Genomic DNA, 20,171 nt, shown 5'->3' on the forward strand with positions numbered 1-20,171 from the left:
TCTTCTTTGGAAAAAAAGTGTCCCAGAAAGTCTTTAGATGACTTCATGTCTGAAATGAACCAAGTGATATAAACACTAATGGATCAGAAGAAAACAGTAAATATGAAGAGTTCCATTCTTTTAGAATAGTAACTAACTTTGATGTCACACTGAATATATTCATAATACATCCAAATGACTTTTAACATCAACCCTGCTGGTTAATATAGGTTTTCCATCTCTTCAATTCTTATTGGTGGCTCTCTATTTGTCTCTTCATTAGCTTTACATCTATAATTGGGCAAGAAGAGGTGGAAACAATTAAATTGAAATGGGCTATATGTTAACTGCAGCAGGTAAAGGAGGCGGTTGAAGCTGCTGGCGAAAATCAGAGTTGTGGGTCATTCATTCAACAAATATTTAGAGAGCACTGACAATGTGCTTAGAGCTCTCCCAGGTGCTGAGGATGCAGTGCTGAAAGAGAAAGACATGATTGCCTGATCTCATGAATTTCTTCATTGAGTCCTCTAAGCATAGGTGGTTTATGGTTAGCTATATAGAACTGATATATTCTTGCTACAAGTATGCATGACACTTCTTTTATCTCTTACCCTTTCTCACCTTCTTTATTTAGAGAATGACAATCTGGCTCCATCTGATGCCAAGAGATAAACAATAACAACAACAATAACAAAAAAGGCATCTGAGGCTCTTTCTAGGAAAGAATAAATCAGTGAGTTTCTTGAAAACAGCAAAATTAAGTGGTCCTCAGTTTCCTTATTAGTAAGTAACAATAAAATTGCCAAATGAGATCTTGCATGTAATGTGTTTACTGAAACATATTTTAAATGTTCAATAAATACTACTTAGGAGCATAAGTGGTGACTTATTATTAACAAACTACATAAATTACTATAGTTTGGTAGTTACTGAGTTGTGATTATTTATGTTTCTCCTCTCTTCAATGGAAAAGATGATTATTACATCAGGGACAAGAGCAGTGGCATGGTGAACATTAAATATCTTAATGCCAACATTCCTTAGTTGTAAAAAGCCAATTACACAGGCACCTGATTATTTTCTCACTAAAGACTCCTGCCTCCCTCGGCTGCTTCAGAGCAATTTACTAGCACTAGATGTTTAACTCTGTAACGACCCCAGGGCATGCATTAATGTCTAGGAAAGGAATGATAAACTATTAACATCAATCAAAGTTAGAAACCAGTAGCCTAGAGATATAGAGAAACGGAAGCCCAATCTGACCAACTGCCAGGCTTCACTCTCCTCCAAAACACTAAATATTCCATAAGAAAGATATTTTTCTCCAGTATTCATCGTATAATAATGATCCGAATAACAATTATCTAACACTTGGACACTTTCAGTTATTAAACAAAATTTCAGATACTTTATTCCACTTGAACTTCAAAACAATCTGTGAGATAGTCTATTATGAATTTCTATTTTGCAGATGAAGAAACTGAGGCTCAGTGAGGTTAACTCATACACTCTGTAGAAGTGCCCATGTAGTCTGTACTCAATTCCCCATTTTCCAATTCTAAATATAGGGTTCGTTTAACTAGTCTTTGAACCCTATATTAAGAAAGGCCATCTAATGATAAAAGTTCTTAAATTTCCTCTCACTTCTAAAAGAACGTGCATGCTTTTACATCTATCTACAGCCAAAACAAAAGTAGCCTTGCTGTACCATCTTTCCAAATGACCTCTCTTCTTAGTGACATTCTTACTTCACATCCTGTGAAAGAAAGGTTTATTCTTTCACAGAATCCAATTGCTGTGAAGAGACTATGAAAAGAGGCAGGAGGTGGCACATTTCCTCAATTACTTGAAACATACTCATTAAAATGTGATTTCTCCCTTTATTTCATATGCAAAAATTTTATTACATGTGTGTTTCTGTTTGGGTTATCTTACCTCTTTGAGGGTGGAATTCTCGTGAGAATAAAGACAAGCGTTCTTATCCTGGTTGCTATATGACTGTGGATAAGTTATTTAACCTTTATGGACTTCAGTTTTCTCATTAAGAGGGTAAGTCGGACTAGGTGATCTCTTCCTTCCATCTCTAACATTCTATGATTCTGTGTTATGTCTTTTAGATGTGATTGACAGATTATTATGCAAATAACAATTGATAAGTATTTGTTGAAGAAATGACAAATTACATTTAATATTTTGAGAACGGCTACTGGGATCAAACACAGCCAAGCACATTATCAAAAGCATTTGGCTTTCACTACTGGAATTTGGAAAAATATCTAAAATATATGTGTCAATACTCTCTATGTACTTCTTTTCATTATTAAAAATAAACTGCAGCAAACATTGTACTTGGTTTGGAGAGCTGGAAATTACTGATCTCCTTTTTGCTCTAAATAATCTAACTTACTTATTATCTAAATTAGGGTAAACAAATTAGTCCATGAGTGAATTTCATCAAAAACTGAAGATCACCTCATTTCAGTGCAAAAAAATTATTTTCATATGAAGTATTTTCAATAGAAGATTTTTTAGAAAAACGGTTACACATTCTCCTGCCTCCTTAACCATAGTATTTTACCTCTCCTTGATTACTCATAATGCCATCAATATGCAAAGCAGTTGTTACATTGTGTTAGGCTAGATTTTAGTCAATAGAGTGATATTTGAAGTATCTACTGGAGTGCCTAGGTCCATTTGCCCCTCCACGAAGTGTCCACAAACTGTTGTACTGAATAACTTTAAAGTAAACAGAAGAGCCTGTCTACTTGTATTTCTTCTTGCCAGCTGTCATATTTCATGATTGTCTGTGAACCAAGTGGGTTCTAATCTCCTTTATTTTAGGTAAAATGGTTTGAGAATGGCTTCATCTTTTCAACTAAGTGAAACTGCAGGCTCTGTGACAATCTGCTTTCCAATCAGAAGTTGTTTACATTTATTTTCAGACTCATGGCTATGTTCCATACAGTTGTATTGTTGGGAACTGGATTTATAGATAAATGGAGATCTCCTCTACCACCCTATCAAACCTTCAAGTGACACCTTACATAAAGGAGCTCAAGAAATTGTGAGCTATATAAAAACAATAATCACTATTATCCCTACAGTAACAATAATTTCAAATTCATGAGAAAAATGTACAAATTGAGTTCCAAAAGTTGAATTTAATTAACAAAATAACTGCATAGACTTGCATTTCTTCACTATAACATATAAAACATAAATCTACATTATGAAAGATAAGCACACATGGATACATTTAATAAACCTTCAAGTATTCAAATAATGTGAGTATTCTGAAATATCTTCTATTTTATACTTTAAACCTTTCACATGTCATTTGTATTTTTGCAAGAGACTGACAGTCTCTTTACATAATTTTTACTGTATTCAGTAGAATCATTTGAATTTTGAAATCATTAAAAATTTTTTAAGCCACAAAATATATTTTAAGAAGTTCTTTTCCCATTGTTTTCAACAGATATTCTTAAATTAGCCTATGTACACACCCATGAAAAGAAACTCCTTCTTTCCTGTTTAAATATTTCTGCACAATAGGGTAATTGGTTTCAGTTAAGGCTAATCAGTGTTGTCAGTGAACAGATTCCTTCAGAGAGACCACAGAAGACTCCTGCTGCCCTATAACAGAGGCCCATGCAATTGGCAACACTAACACTGCAATCAATTAGCAAGATACCATTTTAAGAGCAACTGTCTATAATCCTAAACTTGTATCATTAAAAAAACCCAACAAATTAAAGCAAGTTTCAGTACTTTTATGGCTCTTTTACATTTTTGTTTCTTTCACATTAATACTACTGAGATTTTTATATCATTTCTCAAAACGTCTCCATATTTTATCTGTTTCCAAACTCAAGTACCACTATCCTGAGAAGGTAGGGGTTTTTATGGCTTGCTAATCTTTATAGAATCTGTTTCACGAGGAGACCACAGAAAGTCCTAGGCTTTACTTATGTAACTCAGGTTTTTTATAAAGAATGTCCCTTGAAGGCTTCTGTTTCTATGAAAGCTTGCTAGAATTCCTTATAGTTAAATCACAGGAGATTCCTTGCAGTCAATGGGCTTCAATTCTTAGGTATAATTTATTAAGTTTTTATTCATACTTAAGTTTGAGTATATGTTATTTCTGAAGCAAACTTTATTTTTCTTGATTTCACCATCATCTCCACTGTGTAGTGCTGCTATGCGTGAGTGCAGAAATCACACCAGAAAGTAAAGGCTATAAGTGCTGCCATTAACAGATGTAAAAAGCAATCATAACCCAAAACAGTAACAATTTATTGCAACTCACACAAACTCTATGAGGTACTATCCAACTCTATGAGGTACTAGTCTACAATTTATTTTATTATTTTTTCAGAGACCTTAGTTTTCACTGGCTATACATCAAAAAATAAGAATCAGCAATTAAAAAATAAGATTGAGAATCTGTAATAAAAAAAACTAAAACCTTTAAGATACCTTTTATATAATAGCCAATCTTGAACTGAGTCTTCAGTCTGGTAAACTTACACTGGAAATTATGACTGTGTTAAAAAACCACTTAACAAGTATCCTTACCTCCAGTCTCTTTCCATTAAATATGTCTTGCCCAAAATCAAAAAGTCATCTCTCTAGAAAAAATCAAAGTTTCATTGTTTTGCTTCAAAGCCTTACATAGCTTCAAAGCTATGTTCTGCACAAAGAACAAATTTATTAGCTTTACATACAAGCAAATCCCTTAATATATGATCCAAACTACTTTTAAGATCTCATCTCCCACTAAACTACTCAATCAACTCCTTGATTCTCCTTCTGTAATACCAACCTCACTAAATATATCATGGACCATTTACCACAGACACCATGGACTTCACCCCTAGGTGAATTTTCCTTCTGCTTCAATATTTCTCTTTTTATGACTTTTCTAAGTTCCTACTCAAATAGCACTTTCTCTAGAAACTTCCCAATCTCCCTTTCTCCCAGAGTTTCCTGAAAACTCCCCTGTATTGTGATAGTTCCTTGATCAAAGTTTTATTTCAGCACTTCCCAGACTGCATTTTTTTCCCCATTCTCCATGTGCCTCCCCTTCTAATTTTTTAACTCTTCAAACATAAGAACTGTGTCTTATCTCTGCATGCAGGGTTTAACACACAGTAGAGACTCAATCAGTATTGGCTGACTAAATAGTATACAATTACTGTGTGATACACTCTTTTCTCTGACATTATCTTAGAGTTAATGCTTCTGAGTGAACTAGCATGGATGGGGAGATGTGGCCAAGGCAACTAATCACTACAGATCATTATATTGGGACCTATGCAGAGGCCTCCTTTCTCCTACCTAATTCTGCATGCTCACTTGAAAAGAAAAATCATAACTACTGTCTTGGTTGAGCTATGCTGGTAAAGAGGAAAGGATTTTTTCATTTTATTTACTCTAAATTGTGACATAAGTCACATGGGACTAGAAGGCCCTTTTGGCTATGCAACTTCATTATGGGCTTGTGCAAATCATTTAGCCTCTCTGGGACTCATCTGAAAAAACAGAGACTATTAATGCTTTGATTGTCATTAGGTTTTAAGGCCAGACTAGACTAACATATTTTTCAATTCTAAGATCTATGATTCTATTCATCCATCCATCCATCTGTCCATACGTCCATCCATCCATCATCCATCCATCCATTCATGAATGCTTGAGATCTCTTACAACTCTAATATCAGCAATTCTGTATCTATGAAAGTTGGATTCAAAGCAAATGTAAGACATCCCAAACATTCTGCAAAAATTCATACTGTGTCAAAAAGAATGACTTGAGGGATGTGCAGAATAGCAAGTCAGAAGCTCATGAATACTGAAACCAATTTCTCCAGTTGGTATTTGCTTGGGTTTGCTCCTTATGTTTGTGTTTCATTTCCCTGTCTGAACAGTTTGGGATGTCACACTTAAAAGGGACCAAACAGGCTGACTGATAAGTAATTTTTAAAAATTTGGAAAACAGGCGGGATCACTGAAATCCTAAACCATATTTAAGAACTATCCATAATGAAAGCATGCCAACAATAAGAACATTCTTTTATACTTAGGTATTTGTTCAGAAAACAGGAGACTCGAACAACTAAGAAATACATAGCTTGGACATATCAACGATAACTTCAGAGTCTACCTTTGTTTCTGCTGCATGGGTTGTTGCCTCATAGCCATATACTGCATGTCTTCTTGCAGACGATTAAGAGGGGAATCTGGCTTGACACGAATCCCATAGTAGTGGTATTTGGAGTTTCCTCTTCATTAACGAACAAGAAACATTAGAAACAAAAGTCAGTCAAACTAATATTAATCACATGGGATGTCCATTAAACTTCACACTTGGAAAAATTTGGTAAAAACAGTATATTAATATTATATATTTATGATTAACCTGTTCTGAATACTTTTATGTTTTTATGGTGATAAAATTTGAAGAATCAAAATAAGATTCTAAATCAATCAGCTAAAGGCCCTGCTAAAAATATTTGTTTATGAACTTTCACTTAAATATTAGTCAAACAGTCCATTTGTTCCATACAAATTACATTTCATTTTCAAATTTCCATTTTAAATTTAGTTAAGAAGGGTAAAGATAGGACAAAAGTTTTTAGCCAGTAAAAATTAGTTAATAGGCCAAAAAAAATCAGTCAATGAATACGTATTTATTGTAAAGTATGTATACAGAACAAAGAAAAAAAAATCTTAATTCTACTTTCCTGGATAAGTTCGACATTTTTCTCTTTACTTCAGTGATGATGAAGTAAGATAACTTAATTGTTTGTTACAAAATGTTGTGGTAAAGACTTACTTAATATTCTGAAACCTAAAAAGAAAGTAAGTCTTTAATCTACTGATTTTGAAACACATTTTATTAGTTTCTGTTTTTATGGATTTGTATCAGTTCTGCAGGCTAAATAGGATTTGTCACAACAGACATGGGGAAATTTCTCTATGAAAATGGCAAATTCCCACCTGGAACAAAAATGTCACAATTTCGCCATGTTCATGAGAAAGACCATGTTTGCTATTAGAAATGATAAAGTTTTGCTCTGAATGGAATTTGCAAATTCTTGCAAAATATCATCTTAAATATGTAAATTCTTGCAAAGAGAAAATAGTAGTTTTTCACAAGTCCATATATAGTAATACATCAGTGCTTTTTCCAATTTTTTCTTCCATTTACAAAAAGAAATGCAAGAAGAGTGTGGATTAAATATTTTTTATAAAAATAGGGCAGAATTGTACTTCCAAGATTTAAAAACATATATTAAATGAACCTTATATATATTTGAAGACATTAAAATCATATTACATATATTATACTGCTAGTTTTAAAAAAATGCAGGGCATCCAAATATCTACATGCTTTCAGCACAATAAAGCAGATAAAGAAACTTAATGCCCGTAAAGAAAGGCCTTCCACTTGCAGAGATTAGATCTTGTTTGGAAAATCCACTGCAGAAAGGCGCAATAAGCCAAACCAAAAAATTCCACATACCCAATTTGTGGTGTTCTCCTGTACAAACTGGAGGACAGCAGGGAGTGGAGGTAGGGTAGGAAGCAGGAGGCATTACTCACAAGACAAAACTACAGAGGAAAATGACATCTCTCTTGTGAGACCTCAAATAGATGGGGTGCCTTTCCTACAAATTAACATTTTAGTTGGGTTGGGAGGAAGAGGTTCTTTTTATTTCATTGGGAATGGCTGGGTGAGAGAAGCATATCCATGGTCTTCTTTACTCAAACTTAACTTAGACATGGGATCTAACAAAAGGTACCTTTTTATTTGCCTTTGTTTAAAACAGTGATTTGATTTACTTTTTGTTTACTTAGGTCCAAAAACTTTAGAAAAGATCTGGTTCTGGTTTGAGTGGTTTCACCAGATTATTTTATTGATGGATAATATTAATAATAGTTTTACATATAGTTCACTTTTTAAAAAAAGTATTTGATTTAGTTTGCCTCGTGATTTACATTAATTTTCCATCTGTTCCTTGGATTAGGAGTAGAAAGTAAACGCAAAACAGTTTCTATGGTAGAAAGAATGTCTAGTACCTTACTCCTACAATTGCCAGTTTTTCTACATTAGAATTCTATCTTCGTAACACTTCATTTCTTTAAACTCCCTCCATAGTTCTTATTTTCTCCTTATTTTTCTAGGCTTCGCTTCACAAACCTAATTGCAAACACTACGTACAATTAAAAAAAAAAAAAAACAGGAGACATAATTCATAATGGTTACATAGTGGGGGGTGGGAGGAACCCAGAACATCAGAAAGTAAAAGCTGCAATATTGCAATATGTACTTACAGAGCATGGATTCTACCCATTCACAAAACCAAACAACCCCAATTTTGTCCCTTTCTATTTTAAAGACGTGTTTCAAGGTTTGAACGGAGCCTCAAAATAGGACCCATTGAAATCCCTTTCAGTAACAAAAGAAGCACAACAATACAGCTATTAGAATGTTGAATAAAGCCCAGAGTTTCAAAATATTGGCACGGTATGCATAACTACAGAGCCACTAGCTAGGAGATAATAGGTTAGGTCCCCAAATAATGATTTTTGTGGTTTTGGAAAAAAAAAAATACTATAGAAACAAAAAGCTTTTCTCAAGGGAATGAAAGCTATTCCTTTAGTGTGAATAGACAATCATATTCTTCAGTTTAAAATATACTATCTTTTGAAGTATAGAAAGAAGGAAACATATTTATGAGAGAGCTAAACCTTCAGCAATCTAAAAGCTGTATAATCACTTAAAATGCAACCGGAAAGCAATAATTCATGCTTTGAATACATACAGGCCTTGTAAATCTCATAAAACTGAGACAGTGAAGGGGTTTAGGACATGCTATCCCAAACTATGGCACCTTGGCATTTGAGGAAACAACAGAAGCAGGCCACAGAAACTAGAAAAAATTCCCCTCACTCCTTCTGCTCTGAAGCAGGCCATAAAACCTAGCTTACTTTCTCCTGAAAATAGGTTATGGGACCCTCACTCCAGAGGGGTCCTCTTATACCTTGCAGAAAAGAACGTTCTTACTTTTGAAGACACAGGGATGCAGAAAAATCTGAACAAACAGGTCTTGCTGGGCCGGGTGCGGTAGCTCACGCCTATAATCCCAGGATGTTGGGAGGCCGAGGCGGGTGGATCACCTGAGGTCAGAAGTTTGAGACCAGCCTGGCCAACATGGCGAAACCCCATCTCTACTAAAAACACAAATTATCTGGGCGTGGTGGGTGGGTGGGTGGGGGTGCCTGTAACCGGGGTTACTCGGGAGGCTGAGGCAGGGAGAATCACTTGAACCTAGGGGGCAGAGGTTGCAGTGAACTGAGATCAGGCCACGGCACTCCAGCCTGGGCTACAGAGCGAGACTCTTTCTCAAAAAATAAAACAAAAACAAAAACAAAACAAAACAGGCCTTGCTTAGTTTCCCCCAGATTAGAACCGTTAGATCATACCTCTAGAACCATTAGATCATATTCCTTTCTATCCAATCATGTTTCTCCAGAACTATTCACTTCATCAGACTGCATAAAATACATACAGTTCTCTATGTTTCTTTGGGTCTTCATTTCTGAAGGCACCCAGTCATGTAAAACTTATATTAAACAAATTTGTATGCTTTTCTCTTGTTAATCTTTTGCTATAGGGGTCCTAGCCATGAGTCTTGTGATGGTGAGAAAAAGATCAATCTTTTCTCCCCACAACACTCACTCCTCTTTTTGGTATACATTTTTAATGAAGTCAATTACTAAGGCTGTGCTTATTTTATTAAGATTAAAAACTCTTCACTTTGGGAGGCCGAGGCAGGTGGATCACCAAAGAGATGGAGACCATCTGGGCTAACATGGTGAAACCCCATCTCTACTAAAAAAACCATAATTAGCTGGACATGGTGGCGCACACCTGTAGTTTCAGCTACTCGGGAGGCTGAGGCAGGAGAATCACTTGAACCTGTGAGGCGGAGGTTGCAGTGAAGAGACTGTGCCACTGCACTCCAGCCTGGCAACAGAATGAGACTCCATCTCAAAAAAACAAACAAACAAAGAAAAACAAACAAACAAAAAAAACCTCTTTGCTAAAATACTCTGAAGTTGTGCTTTATAGCTAATTAAGGGTAAATCACCTAATGTTGCATAGTATAGTATCTCTATTTTAACTTTTTATATGATTTCTGTAAGATTTAGGAAATTAAAAACATCCATAGCCTTCTGTCCAGCTACTTAAAATAATTATCTTATGATAATTTATAGAAATATGGAAAGACAAAAACGAAGCTCCAGAGTTCTAAGTATTCTTTTCATGATGTTTCGGTTGGTGAAAACACTCATATTTATTTCCAAAGGAAGAAAAACCAGAAACTTCTTCTTCACATTGTTTCAATTCAATTGAACTATACTATGCTTTTCCTTCCACACACATATGGTTTTACATTAAGAGCAGAAAAAATAGTAGGGGCTAATAAGAGGTAAAACACAACTATCTTATCACTGAGGAATTTAAACACTATATTGCAAGTTTACCAAATGATTTTTAATCGGTCTCCAGAAATCAAATGAAAAAACTCTGCTTTAGTTTCTTACTCTAACCGAACAATTATTTATAAAGACAAATGTAAGTTTTCAAGAGTTAAGAGATACATAGTTTTCCATTTACTATGTCACTTAATGCATCATCATTAGTATGATTTCTTTCAATAAGAGAATACATTTTTTATGTGTGTGTGTGTGTACGTGTTTGTGTGTGTCTTAAAGCACCATATGCAAATCTTGCATTAACAGGTTGGTCTGCTAATTTCTATGTAGTTTGAGAATCAGCTCTTCTCAAAGCTTTGCTCGGTTAATGTTTTAGACAACATATAATTCTGGCTTGGAAATAGTCACTGAATAACGTCCTTTCCTTTTCCTGGGGATGTTATAAACTGAGCTCATTCTACGTATTTCCTTATATATTGTCTGTAATCAAGTACTTTTGTTTAAACAATAAACTGACTTGCTCTAGTTTGAAAAAGAGAGATTAGTTTATTATCTTATTTTTCAATACTAACCTAGTGCCCAATCTCCTGGTTCGCAGCCCCATAAAAATTGATCTTATTAATTTTCCAAAAGAGGCAGCATTGACTGGGTCCAGTTTGTGTTCCTGACAGTGTCGAAGGTAGTGGTTGTATAGAGTGCTTCTGGGAAGGCTGACTCCTTCTGCTGTCTCGTAATTGTCCAACAGCCACTGGAGCTAGGGAAATAAGACACATAAACACCGACAAATCACATAATTTGCCAAAATTTCTACAAGACACTGCAAACGCAACATACAGAAATACTTAGAAGTTCTTCATCAAGTCTTATGATAGAGTAAACTACTGTAATTCAGAAGCTGGTAATCTACCTTTGAAAATGCTCAGAAACACTGTAAATAGCTGATCATCACTAAGGATCTCAGACAATATCCATTTCTTCAAATATTCAAGCACACGTAGAGACATACTAATTTTCTCTATATTGATTGCAATTTTGAAAATAGATACCACTTCAAGGAGTTCAAATAATCCCATTAACTGCTCATAGATATCAGAAATATAATTGCTATGGAACAAAACATGTTACCAAGCCTGGTAGCATGGTACATAGGATGTCTTTAGTGTTGGCTTGTTATAACACATGAACAGCAGCCTGCCTGGTGTAAGTGTTTATATTAAAGTTATATTCATTTTTATAGAAATTTAATTTATTTATCTCAAATAACCACTAGAAAATAACAATATGGTCTACTGGGACAGATTCTGAAAGCAGAAAGGACAAAATTCAGTCATTTCTTCCCCAAATGAAAACTAGACATTGGCAAAGAGTTTACATGCAACGAAAATGAATCATTTATTACAACCATTTGAATTTTTCTGCCTCAAAACTGTGTTTATTCATAATTTTGGAAGGCACACTGCAATGGTAGTGGGTATTGCAATACTTTTTCAGTCTATGTTCACATTTTAAAGTTTTATGTTTTCCTGTGTACATTACAAAAAAAAAAATCTTTAAAGCACTGAATGTACAAGAAAATTTTAGAAAATTGAATCCAAGTCTGTATTATTGAATTTTAACATTAGCAAAATTAAATTTTTTGTTCATTTATTTATTTATAAAAGGAGAACTGAAATAGACTTAAATTACTTTCTCAAAGTCACATATTGTTTCCATGCCTGAGTCTGGTTTCCAATTCACATATCCTGATTACTCCAGACCAACGTTTCACAAAAGCAGTAAATATTTCACATTACTTGTCTCAAAAAAAAAATTTTCATGCCATATATAAGACAGGTGTAATAAAGAGCTGACATTTAACACACAATTCAAGTTAATATAAATTTTAGAAGCCAAAGAATTCATTTATCCATGAGCCAGGTAATGTGCCTAGTGATGCAAAAATGAATGTGATCTCATCCTTGTCCTCTAGGAATTTCCAAAGAAATGCTAAAAATGATAATATGAACATTTAAATAAATAAAAAATTTCTCCATTTTGCTTGCATATTTTAAGATTTGCAATCAAACTTAGAACCTGAATTTTCAGACTTTTAATTTAAAAATTCATTAAAAATATTTTCAGAATTACTGACTTTAGTCATGACAACTAATTTCCAAAAACCATTTTAATGTCAAATATTCCTACATGATGTTTATGTAATTAAACGTATGTCATTAAACCCATATTGATAGTTGGCTTACAAAACATAGCCACCAAATCTACAAGACAAACCAGAGTACTTTTAAAAATAAAATTCAAATTTTGATCAGAAAGACCTGAAGTCCTTCACAGGGCACATATAGGAATGAATATGCACATTTAAACGTACGTAACACCTCTTAATATATACAAGGCTGTCCTATACAAGTTTAAAAAGATTACACAAAATAAACATTCGTTTTTACAATGACATAAAAGTATTACAGGCCAAAAGAACTATTTTGTTATGAATCATCTGGAACTTGATTGTCAGAAAATAAGTTGTCCAGGGGTACTTAAACATGATTTCTGAGTATTCTAAGTGACACACAGAATAGGTTTACTACACATATTCATTTAGTGTAAAAGAGATAAGGCAGTCTGATTGGGAAATTAAGTTACTGAGGTTCAAATTAGTATTTTGCCTACAACAGTGGGAGAGCATGTATCTTTAGTGTTTTGTTTTTTTTTTTAGTTTTAAGACTTTATTAGTTTTGAGTATAGCTGAGGGAGACTACACATAAAATGCAGCAATAAAATCCTGATTCATATATTTCATCCACATGCTTTGGTAAAATGATTGAGATTGGGAAGCACTTGAGTGATGTTATGGCAGTCCTAGTGAGCTGTATTGTACAACAGTGCTGGTTCTTGTTTTGTGTACATATACTACACAGAGCAAGGGTTGACCACCTTCTATTGGCAGTCTTAATATATTAAAGAAAGGCATATAGGTTCTTGATATAAAGGACTATAAAGAAGACAAGAAATAAAAAAATTCTGGAAAGGCAGACATAAAAAATGTAAATACTTTTTGAAACAGAGTAGTATTTTTCAACTAAACTAATGAAGTTTCCACATCCACAAGCATGGAACACACAATATGTGTAAGTTAAAAATGCATGGAACACACAATATGTGTAAGTTAAAAACGCCAAAGATATGTTTGTATGTACATCTACATATCCTCATAAAATAATGCATATTGTCAAAGGTATAATAGTATGATTTCTTCTGAGTGAAGAAATCAGTATTACTTCCTTTGCTAATGAACAGAAGACATACTATATAGAAAAATCTTAATTTAAAGGGCATTTTTTCAGAAATGGAATTAGTCAATATTATAATATGAACTTTACAACCAAAAGTATATAAATAATAAAAACAGATTAATGTAATTTTAGTCTGATAAAAGCAAATAAAAATAATTTTATTTAACCAGAAACAATAAAACATTTTAAAAACTGCCCTACTTGTATACTAGTCTTCATGCATCATTTAATTACTTAAAAATAAAGACAAATATGTAAAAATGAGAGCTTACTTATTTTTCATGATCATAGGAATTATCTTGTAGATTAAAAATTATACTACAAAATTTGAAAAAGAAAATCCAGTAATAGAATATTTGCAGGATACTGTAATAAATTACCTTTTATAAAAGTAAAAGTTAGTACAAATATTAAAGTTTAATGTAAAATATTTTGAGTCCAATGGTATATTTACATATATATATATATATATATATATATATATATGGGTTAATTAGTCCACTCTTTTTTTTTTTTTTTTTTTTTTTTTTCTTTTTTTATTTTTTATTATACTTTAAGTTCTAGGGTACATGTGCATAACGTTTATATCATGTATAACTCCCCAATGCAATCCCTCCCTCCTCCCCCCTCCCCATGATAGGCCCCAGTGTGTGATGTTCCCCTTCCCGAGTCCAAGTGATCTCATTGTTCAGTTCCCACCTATGAGTGAGAACATGCGGTGTTTGGTTTTCTCTTCTTGTGATAGTTTGCTAAGAATGATGGTTTCCAGCTGCATCCATGTCCCTACAAAGGACGCAAACTCATCCTTTTGATGGCTGCATAGTATTCCATGGTGTATATGTGCCACATTTTCTTAATCCAGTCTGTCACAGATGGACATTTGGGTTGATTCCAGTCTTTGCTATTGTGAATAGTGCCGCAATAAACATACGTGTGCATGTGTCTTTGTAGTAGAGTAATTTATAATCCTTTGGGTATATACCCAGTAGTGGGATGGCTGGGTCATATGGTACATCTAGTTCTAGATCCTTGAGGAATCGCCATACTGTTTTCCATAATGGTTGAACTAGTTTACAATCCCACCAACAGTGTAAAAGTGTTCCTATTTCTCCACATCCTCTCCAACATCTATTGTTTCCTGAATTAGTCCACTCTTAATAAAGAAAACTTTTCACAGAAATAGTGAGATAATTATAGCAAACACTGGTACAAACTACTTAGAAGCCTAAATGATACTACTTATATCCCAATTGAATAATTTACAGGAAGTGAACCTTTTACTGGATTGGCTAGGCAGGCCTCTGAAATGGCTAGGTAAGTCAACAAATCTGCACTGCTTTATAAACTGATTGTTCGTCTTATATAGTTTACATTCTTAAACTGAAGAAATTCTGTTTAACTCTATTTAAATTCTTCTTCATTTCCAAACTAGTTCAAAAAAACTGTTTACATGTATACATGCATATACATATATATTTATATAAATCACTAGTTTGAAAAATGGTACAAGAACAGGTATTTTGATGACTATTACTTTGACACTAGCAAAGCTACGTTTTGTTCCCCATCCGATGTATGCAGAAACAGGAACTGTATTCCTTGCCAGATGCCTGGAGAGCAGGTTGAGAGAGCATAAGGAAGTCAAGTGGAGGTAAAAGCCCTGAAAGGATGGAGATGGATTTGCTGTAGCCCTGCAGGTCCCAGCTAGGAAGACTGCCAACAACTGCCCCACCTCGGGCTATATCTCCTAGAAATTCACTGTATTAACAGAAATTGATTTAAAAGGATCCACCAGATAAGACTTTGAGATGTGGCTGGGGATTATAATCTCCATCCTATATGCCAGTATTTAACTTTTACGTTTTGATACAGTGATGGAATTATAAATCAGACATTTGTGTCTAAAACATAGTATTAGAAGGCATTACTTTGATTGTAAGAGAAACTTGGCAGTTAAGTTTTTGTGTAAGTTTAAGTGCAACCTAAAGGCACAGGCTCCATGAGCTACCCAAGGGAAGTTAATGCCTGTTAAATATTGTTTCCTTGGGTTTTGTCTTTAATACAATGTATTTGGACATTAGTATTCCCCAATCTTAACATTCAGCAATTTAGAACAAAACAATTATTATTTGTTTTGCTCTTTTATAAAATGTCTTGTAAAATGTTTCCTGATTTCAAAAACCCGTAAAATAACAAGGAATTATTTCAAAAGCCCATAAAATAACACAGGAACTTTTAACCTTTATGTTTAAAACTTGATTATTCTACTAATGAACTAATATACAATCATTTAAGGGTGGAAACCAAGATACCTGCATCTTTCAACCTCTGCATTTAATCTGTATTAATCAAGATAGATTAAAGATGAATGGTTCCTATTTTTCCCAAAGGGAAATCCTGATTGACAAACAAAAATAAACAAATATTGCACTGCCCAATTAACATCTAAATGTAACATTTGTCATTTTTTCCCAGATGGATTATTACCCATTAGGATTCATTTTTATTTCAGTTTACTAATGATATGCATTTTGACAGGCCTTATTTCTGTAATAACTTATATTTACAATACAGCAAAGTCAACGAAAAGTGAGTAAAAAACAAGGTTTTGCTTTGAGCTGAATGTATTTTGGTAGCTAAAACCAGCAAACAACATGAAGTAATTATTTGCCAGATTGTGAGAAATACATAAAATAGATGGCTAGAGCTTTTCATAAACTTTCAATGGAATTTTAAAGAAATGTACAACCTTAAATTTTATGCGATTATTGGGGACAATTAACAACATTTCTGAATTCAAATTCACAATGTAAAATAAGTAGTTTGTAAATAAGTGAACACACCACAACCATTAAATACTAATTTGCATTAATTAACACCAAGAAAAAGTATAAAATAATCTTAAGTCTGCAATGAAAAGAATTAGATATTCAAATTTGATTTAGGCAGACTATACATCACTTACCTACAGCATCTTCATATATAAAAAAATAAGAAACAAAAATATTTAAATAAAAAATTATCAGACTAATAGAATTCTGTAAAGCCAAATACAAAGTACCATTCTAAAATACCAGGAGACAAATAATGTCACTCTTGGCAAGAACTTTTTAAAATATGAGATTGTTTAGAGAAAAAAAGAGTTATTTACTCTTAAACTGAAGGCTGCTTGTAGAGAAATAACAGAGTGGCCATATATTCTTTACTCAGATGGAATACCAGAACAAGACCACCCTTTACCAATGATGTTCACGTATACATCTACTAGAAGCAAACTTGAAAACAAAGGAAACAATACAATGAATATGAGTCTCCAAATAAATGTACACATAATTGGCAATGGCATCCTAGAATTCCTAAAATAATGAAGGTAACATAAGGCCTGATCCCTTTTATTGTTTCTTTTAATTCATTCAGCAAATATTTAGCGAGTATCTACGATGTACTAGGTACCATTCTAGGCACTAGGGATGCACTGGTGAACAAAACATACAAAAATCCTTACTTTCTTGGAACTATCATTTGCAATAAAGCTTTGCTAACTGCCTATTACAGATGCTGGTACTAAAATAACTCCCACCATGTTAATTCTCTTAAGAATATGCTGAAAATGGGATATAGAATTCAATACCCCACCCCATTTTCTAATGTGTGTAAAGGTATAAAGCAAAGCAATCAAGTTGGATTCTACTGAGAGGGGATTACTGATCTTATTTAGTCCTAATAAGAGTTTTTAAAATTACTGTGAATAAGCAAATATAGAAAGAGAATATAGGATATCTTTGCTTACCCATATTCCAAAATAGAATGAGAATAGACTTTTCACCTCAAAAGTCATGATTAACACCCCTCTTCAGAAACAGGAAAAATATAGGATGCAAATTATCAATAATTTCTCCCAATTTTTTTACATAATAAAATTGATCCTTTGGAGATAGTGATAAATCAAATTCATGTTCACCTTACAGAATCCCACAAACCTCAAATAATTCTATATTATGCCCTATGTAGTGAGAAATAAAGGTAGCATAATTTACTGACATTTAAAATATTAATAACACTTTTTTTAAAAAAACCCAATCTCTCCACTGAAAAAATTCTACGCGACATAAAATCACCAAATAGGTTCACAGAATGTAAAATATCTTTAGCAAATAGTTATCAACCAGAATGCATGCACTAGCAAATTCCAGCTGTTTTTGATAGATCTCAGAAACATTAAAAGCATCCTCAAATTTCCAAGGAGGAAAAAGACAACCGGATCTTTTTCTGCGTTTAGGAAGAAACTAATCTCACTGATTAGTCAGCAGAAGCACTGATCCTTTCTCCACTGTTTATAAACCATCCGTAGAATCATTTGTATTTCTAAATATTTGACTATAAATATAATTTTGAATGAACTTCACTGTGCCTCAGAGGTGTAATAAAAATGAATCAGGATAGCTGGAGAAAGATTATCACTGCACTATCAACATTTGCTCCCACTCTTTCCACATACTGAAGTGTCTCTGGCAGTTGTTACCAGTATGGAAGATCAGACATATTATGTAAAAAAAAAATGAAGCCATGGAGTAATAATAAACATTTGTCATTGTTTATGCAGCTTAATTCACACATTTATTAATCTTAAACATTCATGAATTCTATAGAGAAAAATAATTTTTAAAAATCTCTAACACAGTTGAAAAGCTTCAAACAAATCAACAAATACATCTTAAAAATGTATAAAAAACATGTTCTTATACTTCCATTATTGTTCATAAAAATATTAAGATGAATAACTGAAGTTAAATTTAAAATTAAACATAACATATTTTACTAAATTATACATGTCAAGTAAAAATGAACTCTAAGTTGAATATGAAAGCACAACTTGGAAGTCTGAAAGCTGAAACAGGTAACTGGAAACTTCAGGTTTTTTTTTTTTTCTTATGTCCTTGCACATTTCTGACTAAAAGGAAGAACAATTTCACTTGCCATTTTCAAAGCATAAATACAAGTTGGTCATCACCCCCGCAACACACACAGCCTAGTAGTATACAGGTAATCAGCCTTTAATACAATCACAGATATATACCAACATAGCAGGAATATACTTATGAAATATAAAAGAGTGACATACTAAATACCAATTTTCAGAAACGAAAAAACTTATATTTCTTAAACTGTTTCAAAAGGAAGGGCCAGAATATATGCTATTATCTTTAAGTTTATATGTATGATTTTTCACCAAAATTATAGGCATTCTCCAAGTTGGCTAACCTGGTTTTGTTTTCCATGATACTTTCCTTTGAAAAAAGAAACAAGACAAAATACCCCATCTAAAAACAAATGTGTAAGAACATAAGGAGGTATTTAGTGCTATTTTAAGATTTAAAATTAAAATGTTTCAAAAATCAAGTATTTAAAAAAGCACAGTTAAAACATTTTCTATGAGTAAGTTTTAGGTTCACTAAAAAAATCGTTTCATTTGGGTGATCTAATTTCGAGCTTTTCAGTTATAAAATATGAAAAAGAAATAAGAAGTCATAATACTTTATCCCTAAATTTAAGAACAAATTGTCAGTTGGGGGAGAAATTCTAATTCTTACTAAAATGTCACTAGTGTTAAGTTAGCAGAAAATCTATCTAAAATGAATTTAAATCATGGGTCTATTTACTTTTTTCCATATATTCAGAAATCATCTTAACAAAACAAATTTTTATTCAGCATTTTCATGGGTTTCCCAAATGTGAACAGTTGATAAAAATGTTTATAATTTCACAAAACTATCATCACCTTTCTTACACTTACCAGTGTCATAGTGATATCTGCATCTGATAACAGGGAACAGCTTCAGGAAATAGTAATGGTAATTCTGTTTTATCTCAATTATTAGCAATTTATGGCTTGTAGACAGTCTCCCTTTTTCTTTTGGTTCACTTTCACTTCTCTTTAGGTCTTAGGACCTGAGTTCAACTATGGGGCTGTCTACTGCCCACTTTACATAGTCTAACTGGCAAACAAATAATTTTCCAACAGTTTATCATTGGATTTGACATTAATAATCTTTTTTCTACTTAAAGAATATTACCGGTCACGCAAGTAGACATGTCTGTTTGACAGGGATGCAGATTACAAGTATTTGCTTCATAGTAAATAAATATCAAACCAGAACATTTTAAGTATTGAAAATCACTATCATTACTTTTTACAAATACATGGCAACTTGTTACTAACTTGAAAATACTGTATCTGTACCCAAAGAGTACAGAAACCTAATAAGGCATTATACTGGAGACTCTTATTTTTTTGATATTTCACTGTACAAAATAGCCATTAAATGACACAGAGATCATAAGGGGCTGAGAAAGGAAGGTTAAGAAGCAAAATAAATAAGTAAATAAATAAAA

General features: G+C 33.1%; 1 protein-coding gene across 10 annotated transcripts in view; it reads right to left on the reverse strand.

Moving 5' to 3' along the window:
• RFX3 (regulatory factor X3) overlaps positions 1-20,171 on the reverse strand; it is a 322,424-nt gene that overhangs the window by 70,429 nt on the left and 231,824 nt on the right. For all 10 annotated transcript variants that reach the window (XM_033237213.1, XM_033237214.1, XM_033237219.1 and 7 more), the window contains 2 exons: positions 11,061-11,242; positions 6,146-6,265 (listed from right to left, as the gene is read on the reverse strand). In XM_033237213.1, coding sequence (XP_033093104.1) covers positions 6,146-6,265; positions 11,061-11,242 — 302 coding nt within the window. The remainder of the gene's footprint in view (positions 1-6,145; positions 6,266-11,060; positions 11,243-20,171) is intronic.

The sequence above is a fragment of the Trachypithecus francoisi genome, unplaced genomic scaffold (genome assembly GCF_009764315.1).
Source record: "Trachypithecus francoisi isolate TF-2019V2 unplaced genomic scaffold, Tfra_2.0 Lachesis_group16, whole genome shotgun sequence".
Taxonomy (NCBI): Eukaryota; Metazoa; Chordata; class Mammalia; order Primates; family Cercopithecidae; genus Trachypithecus; species Trachypithecus francoisi.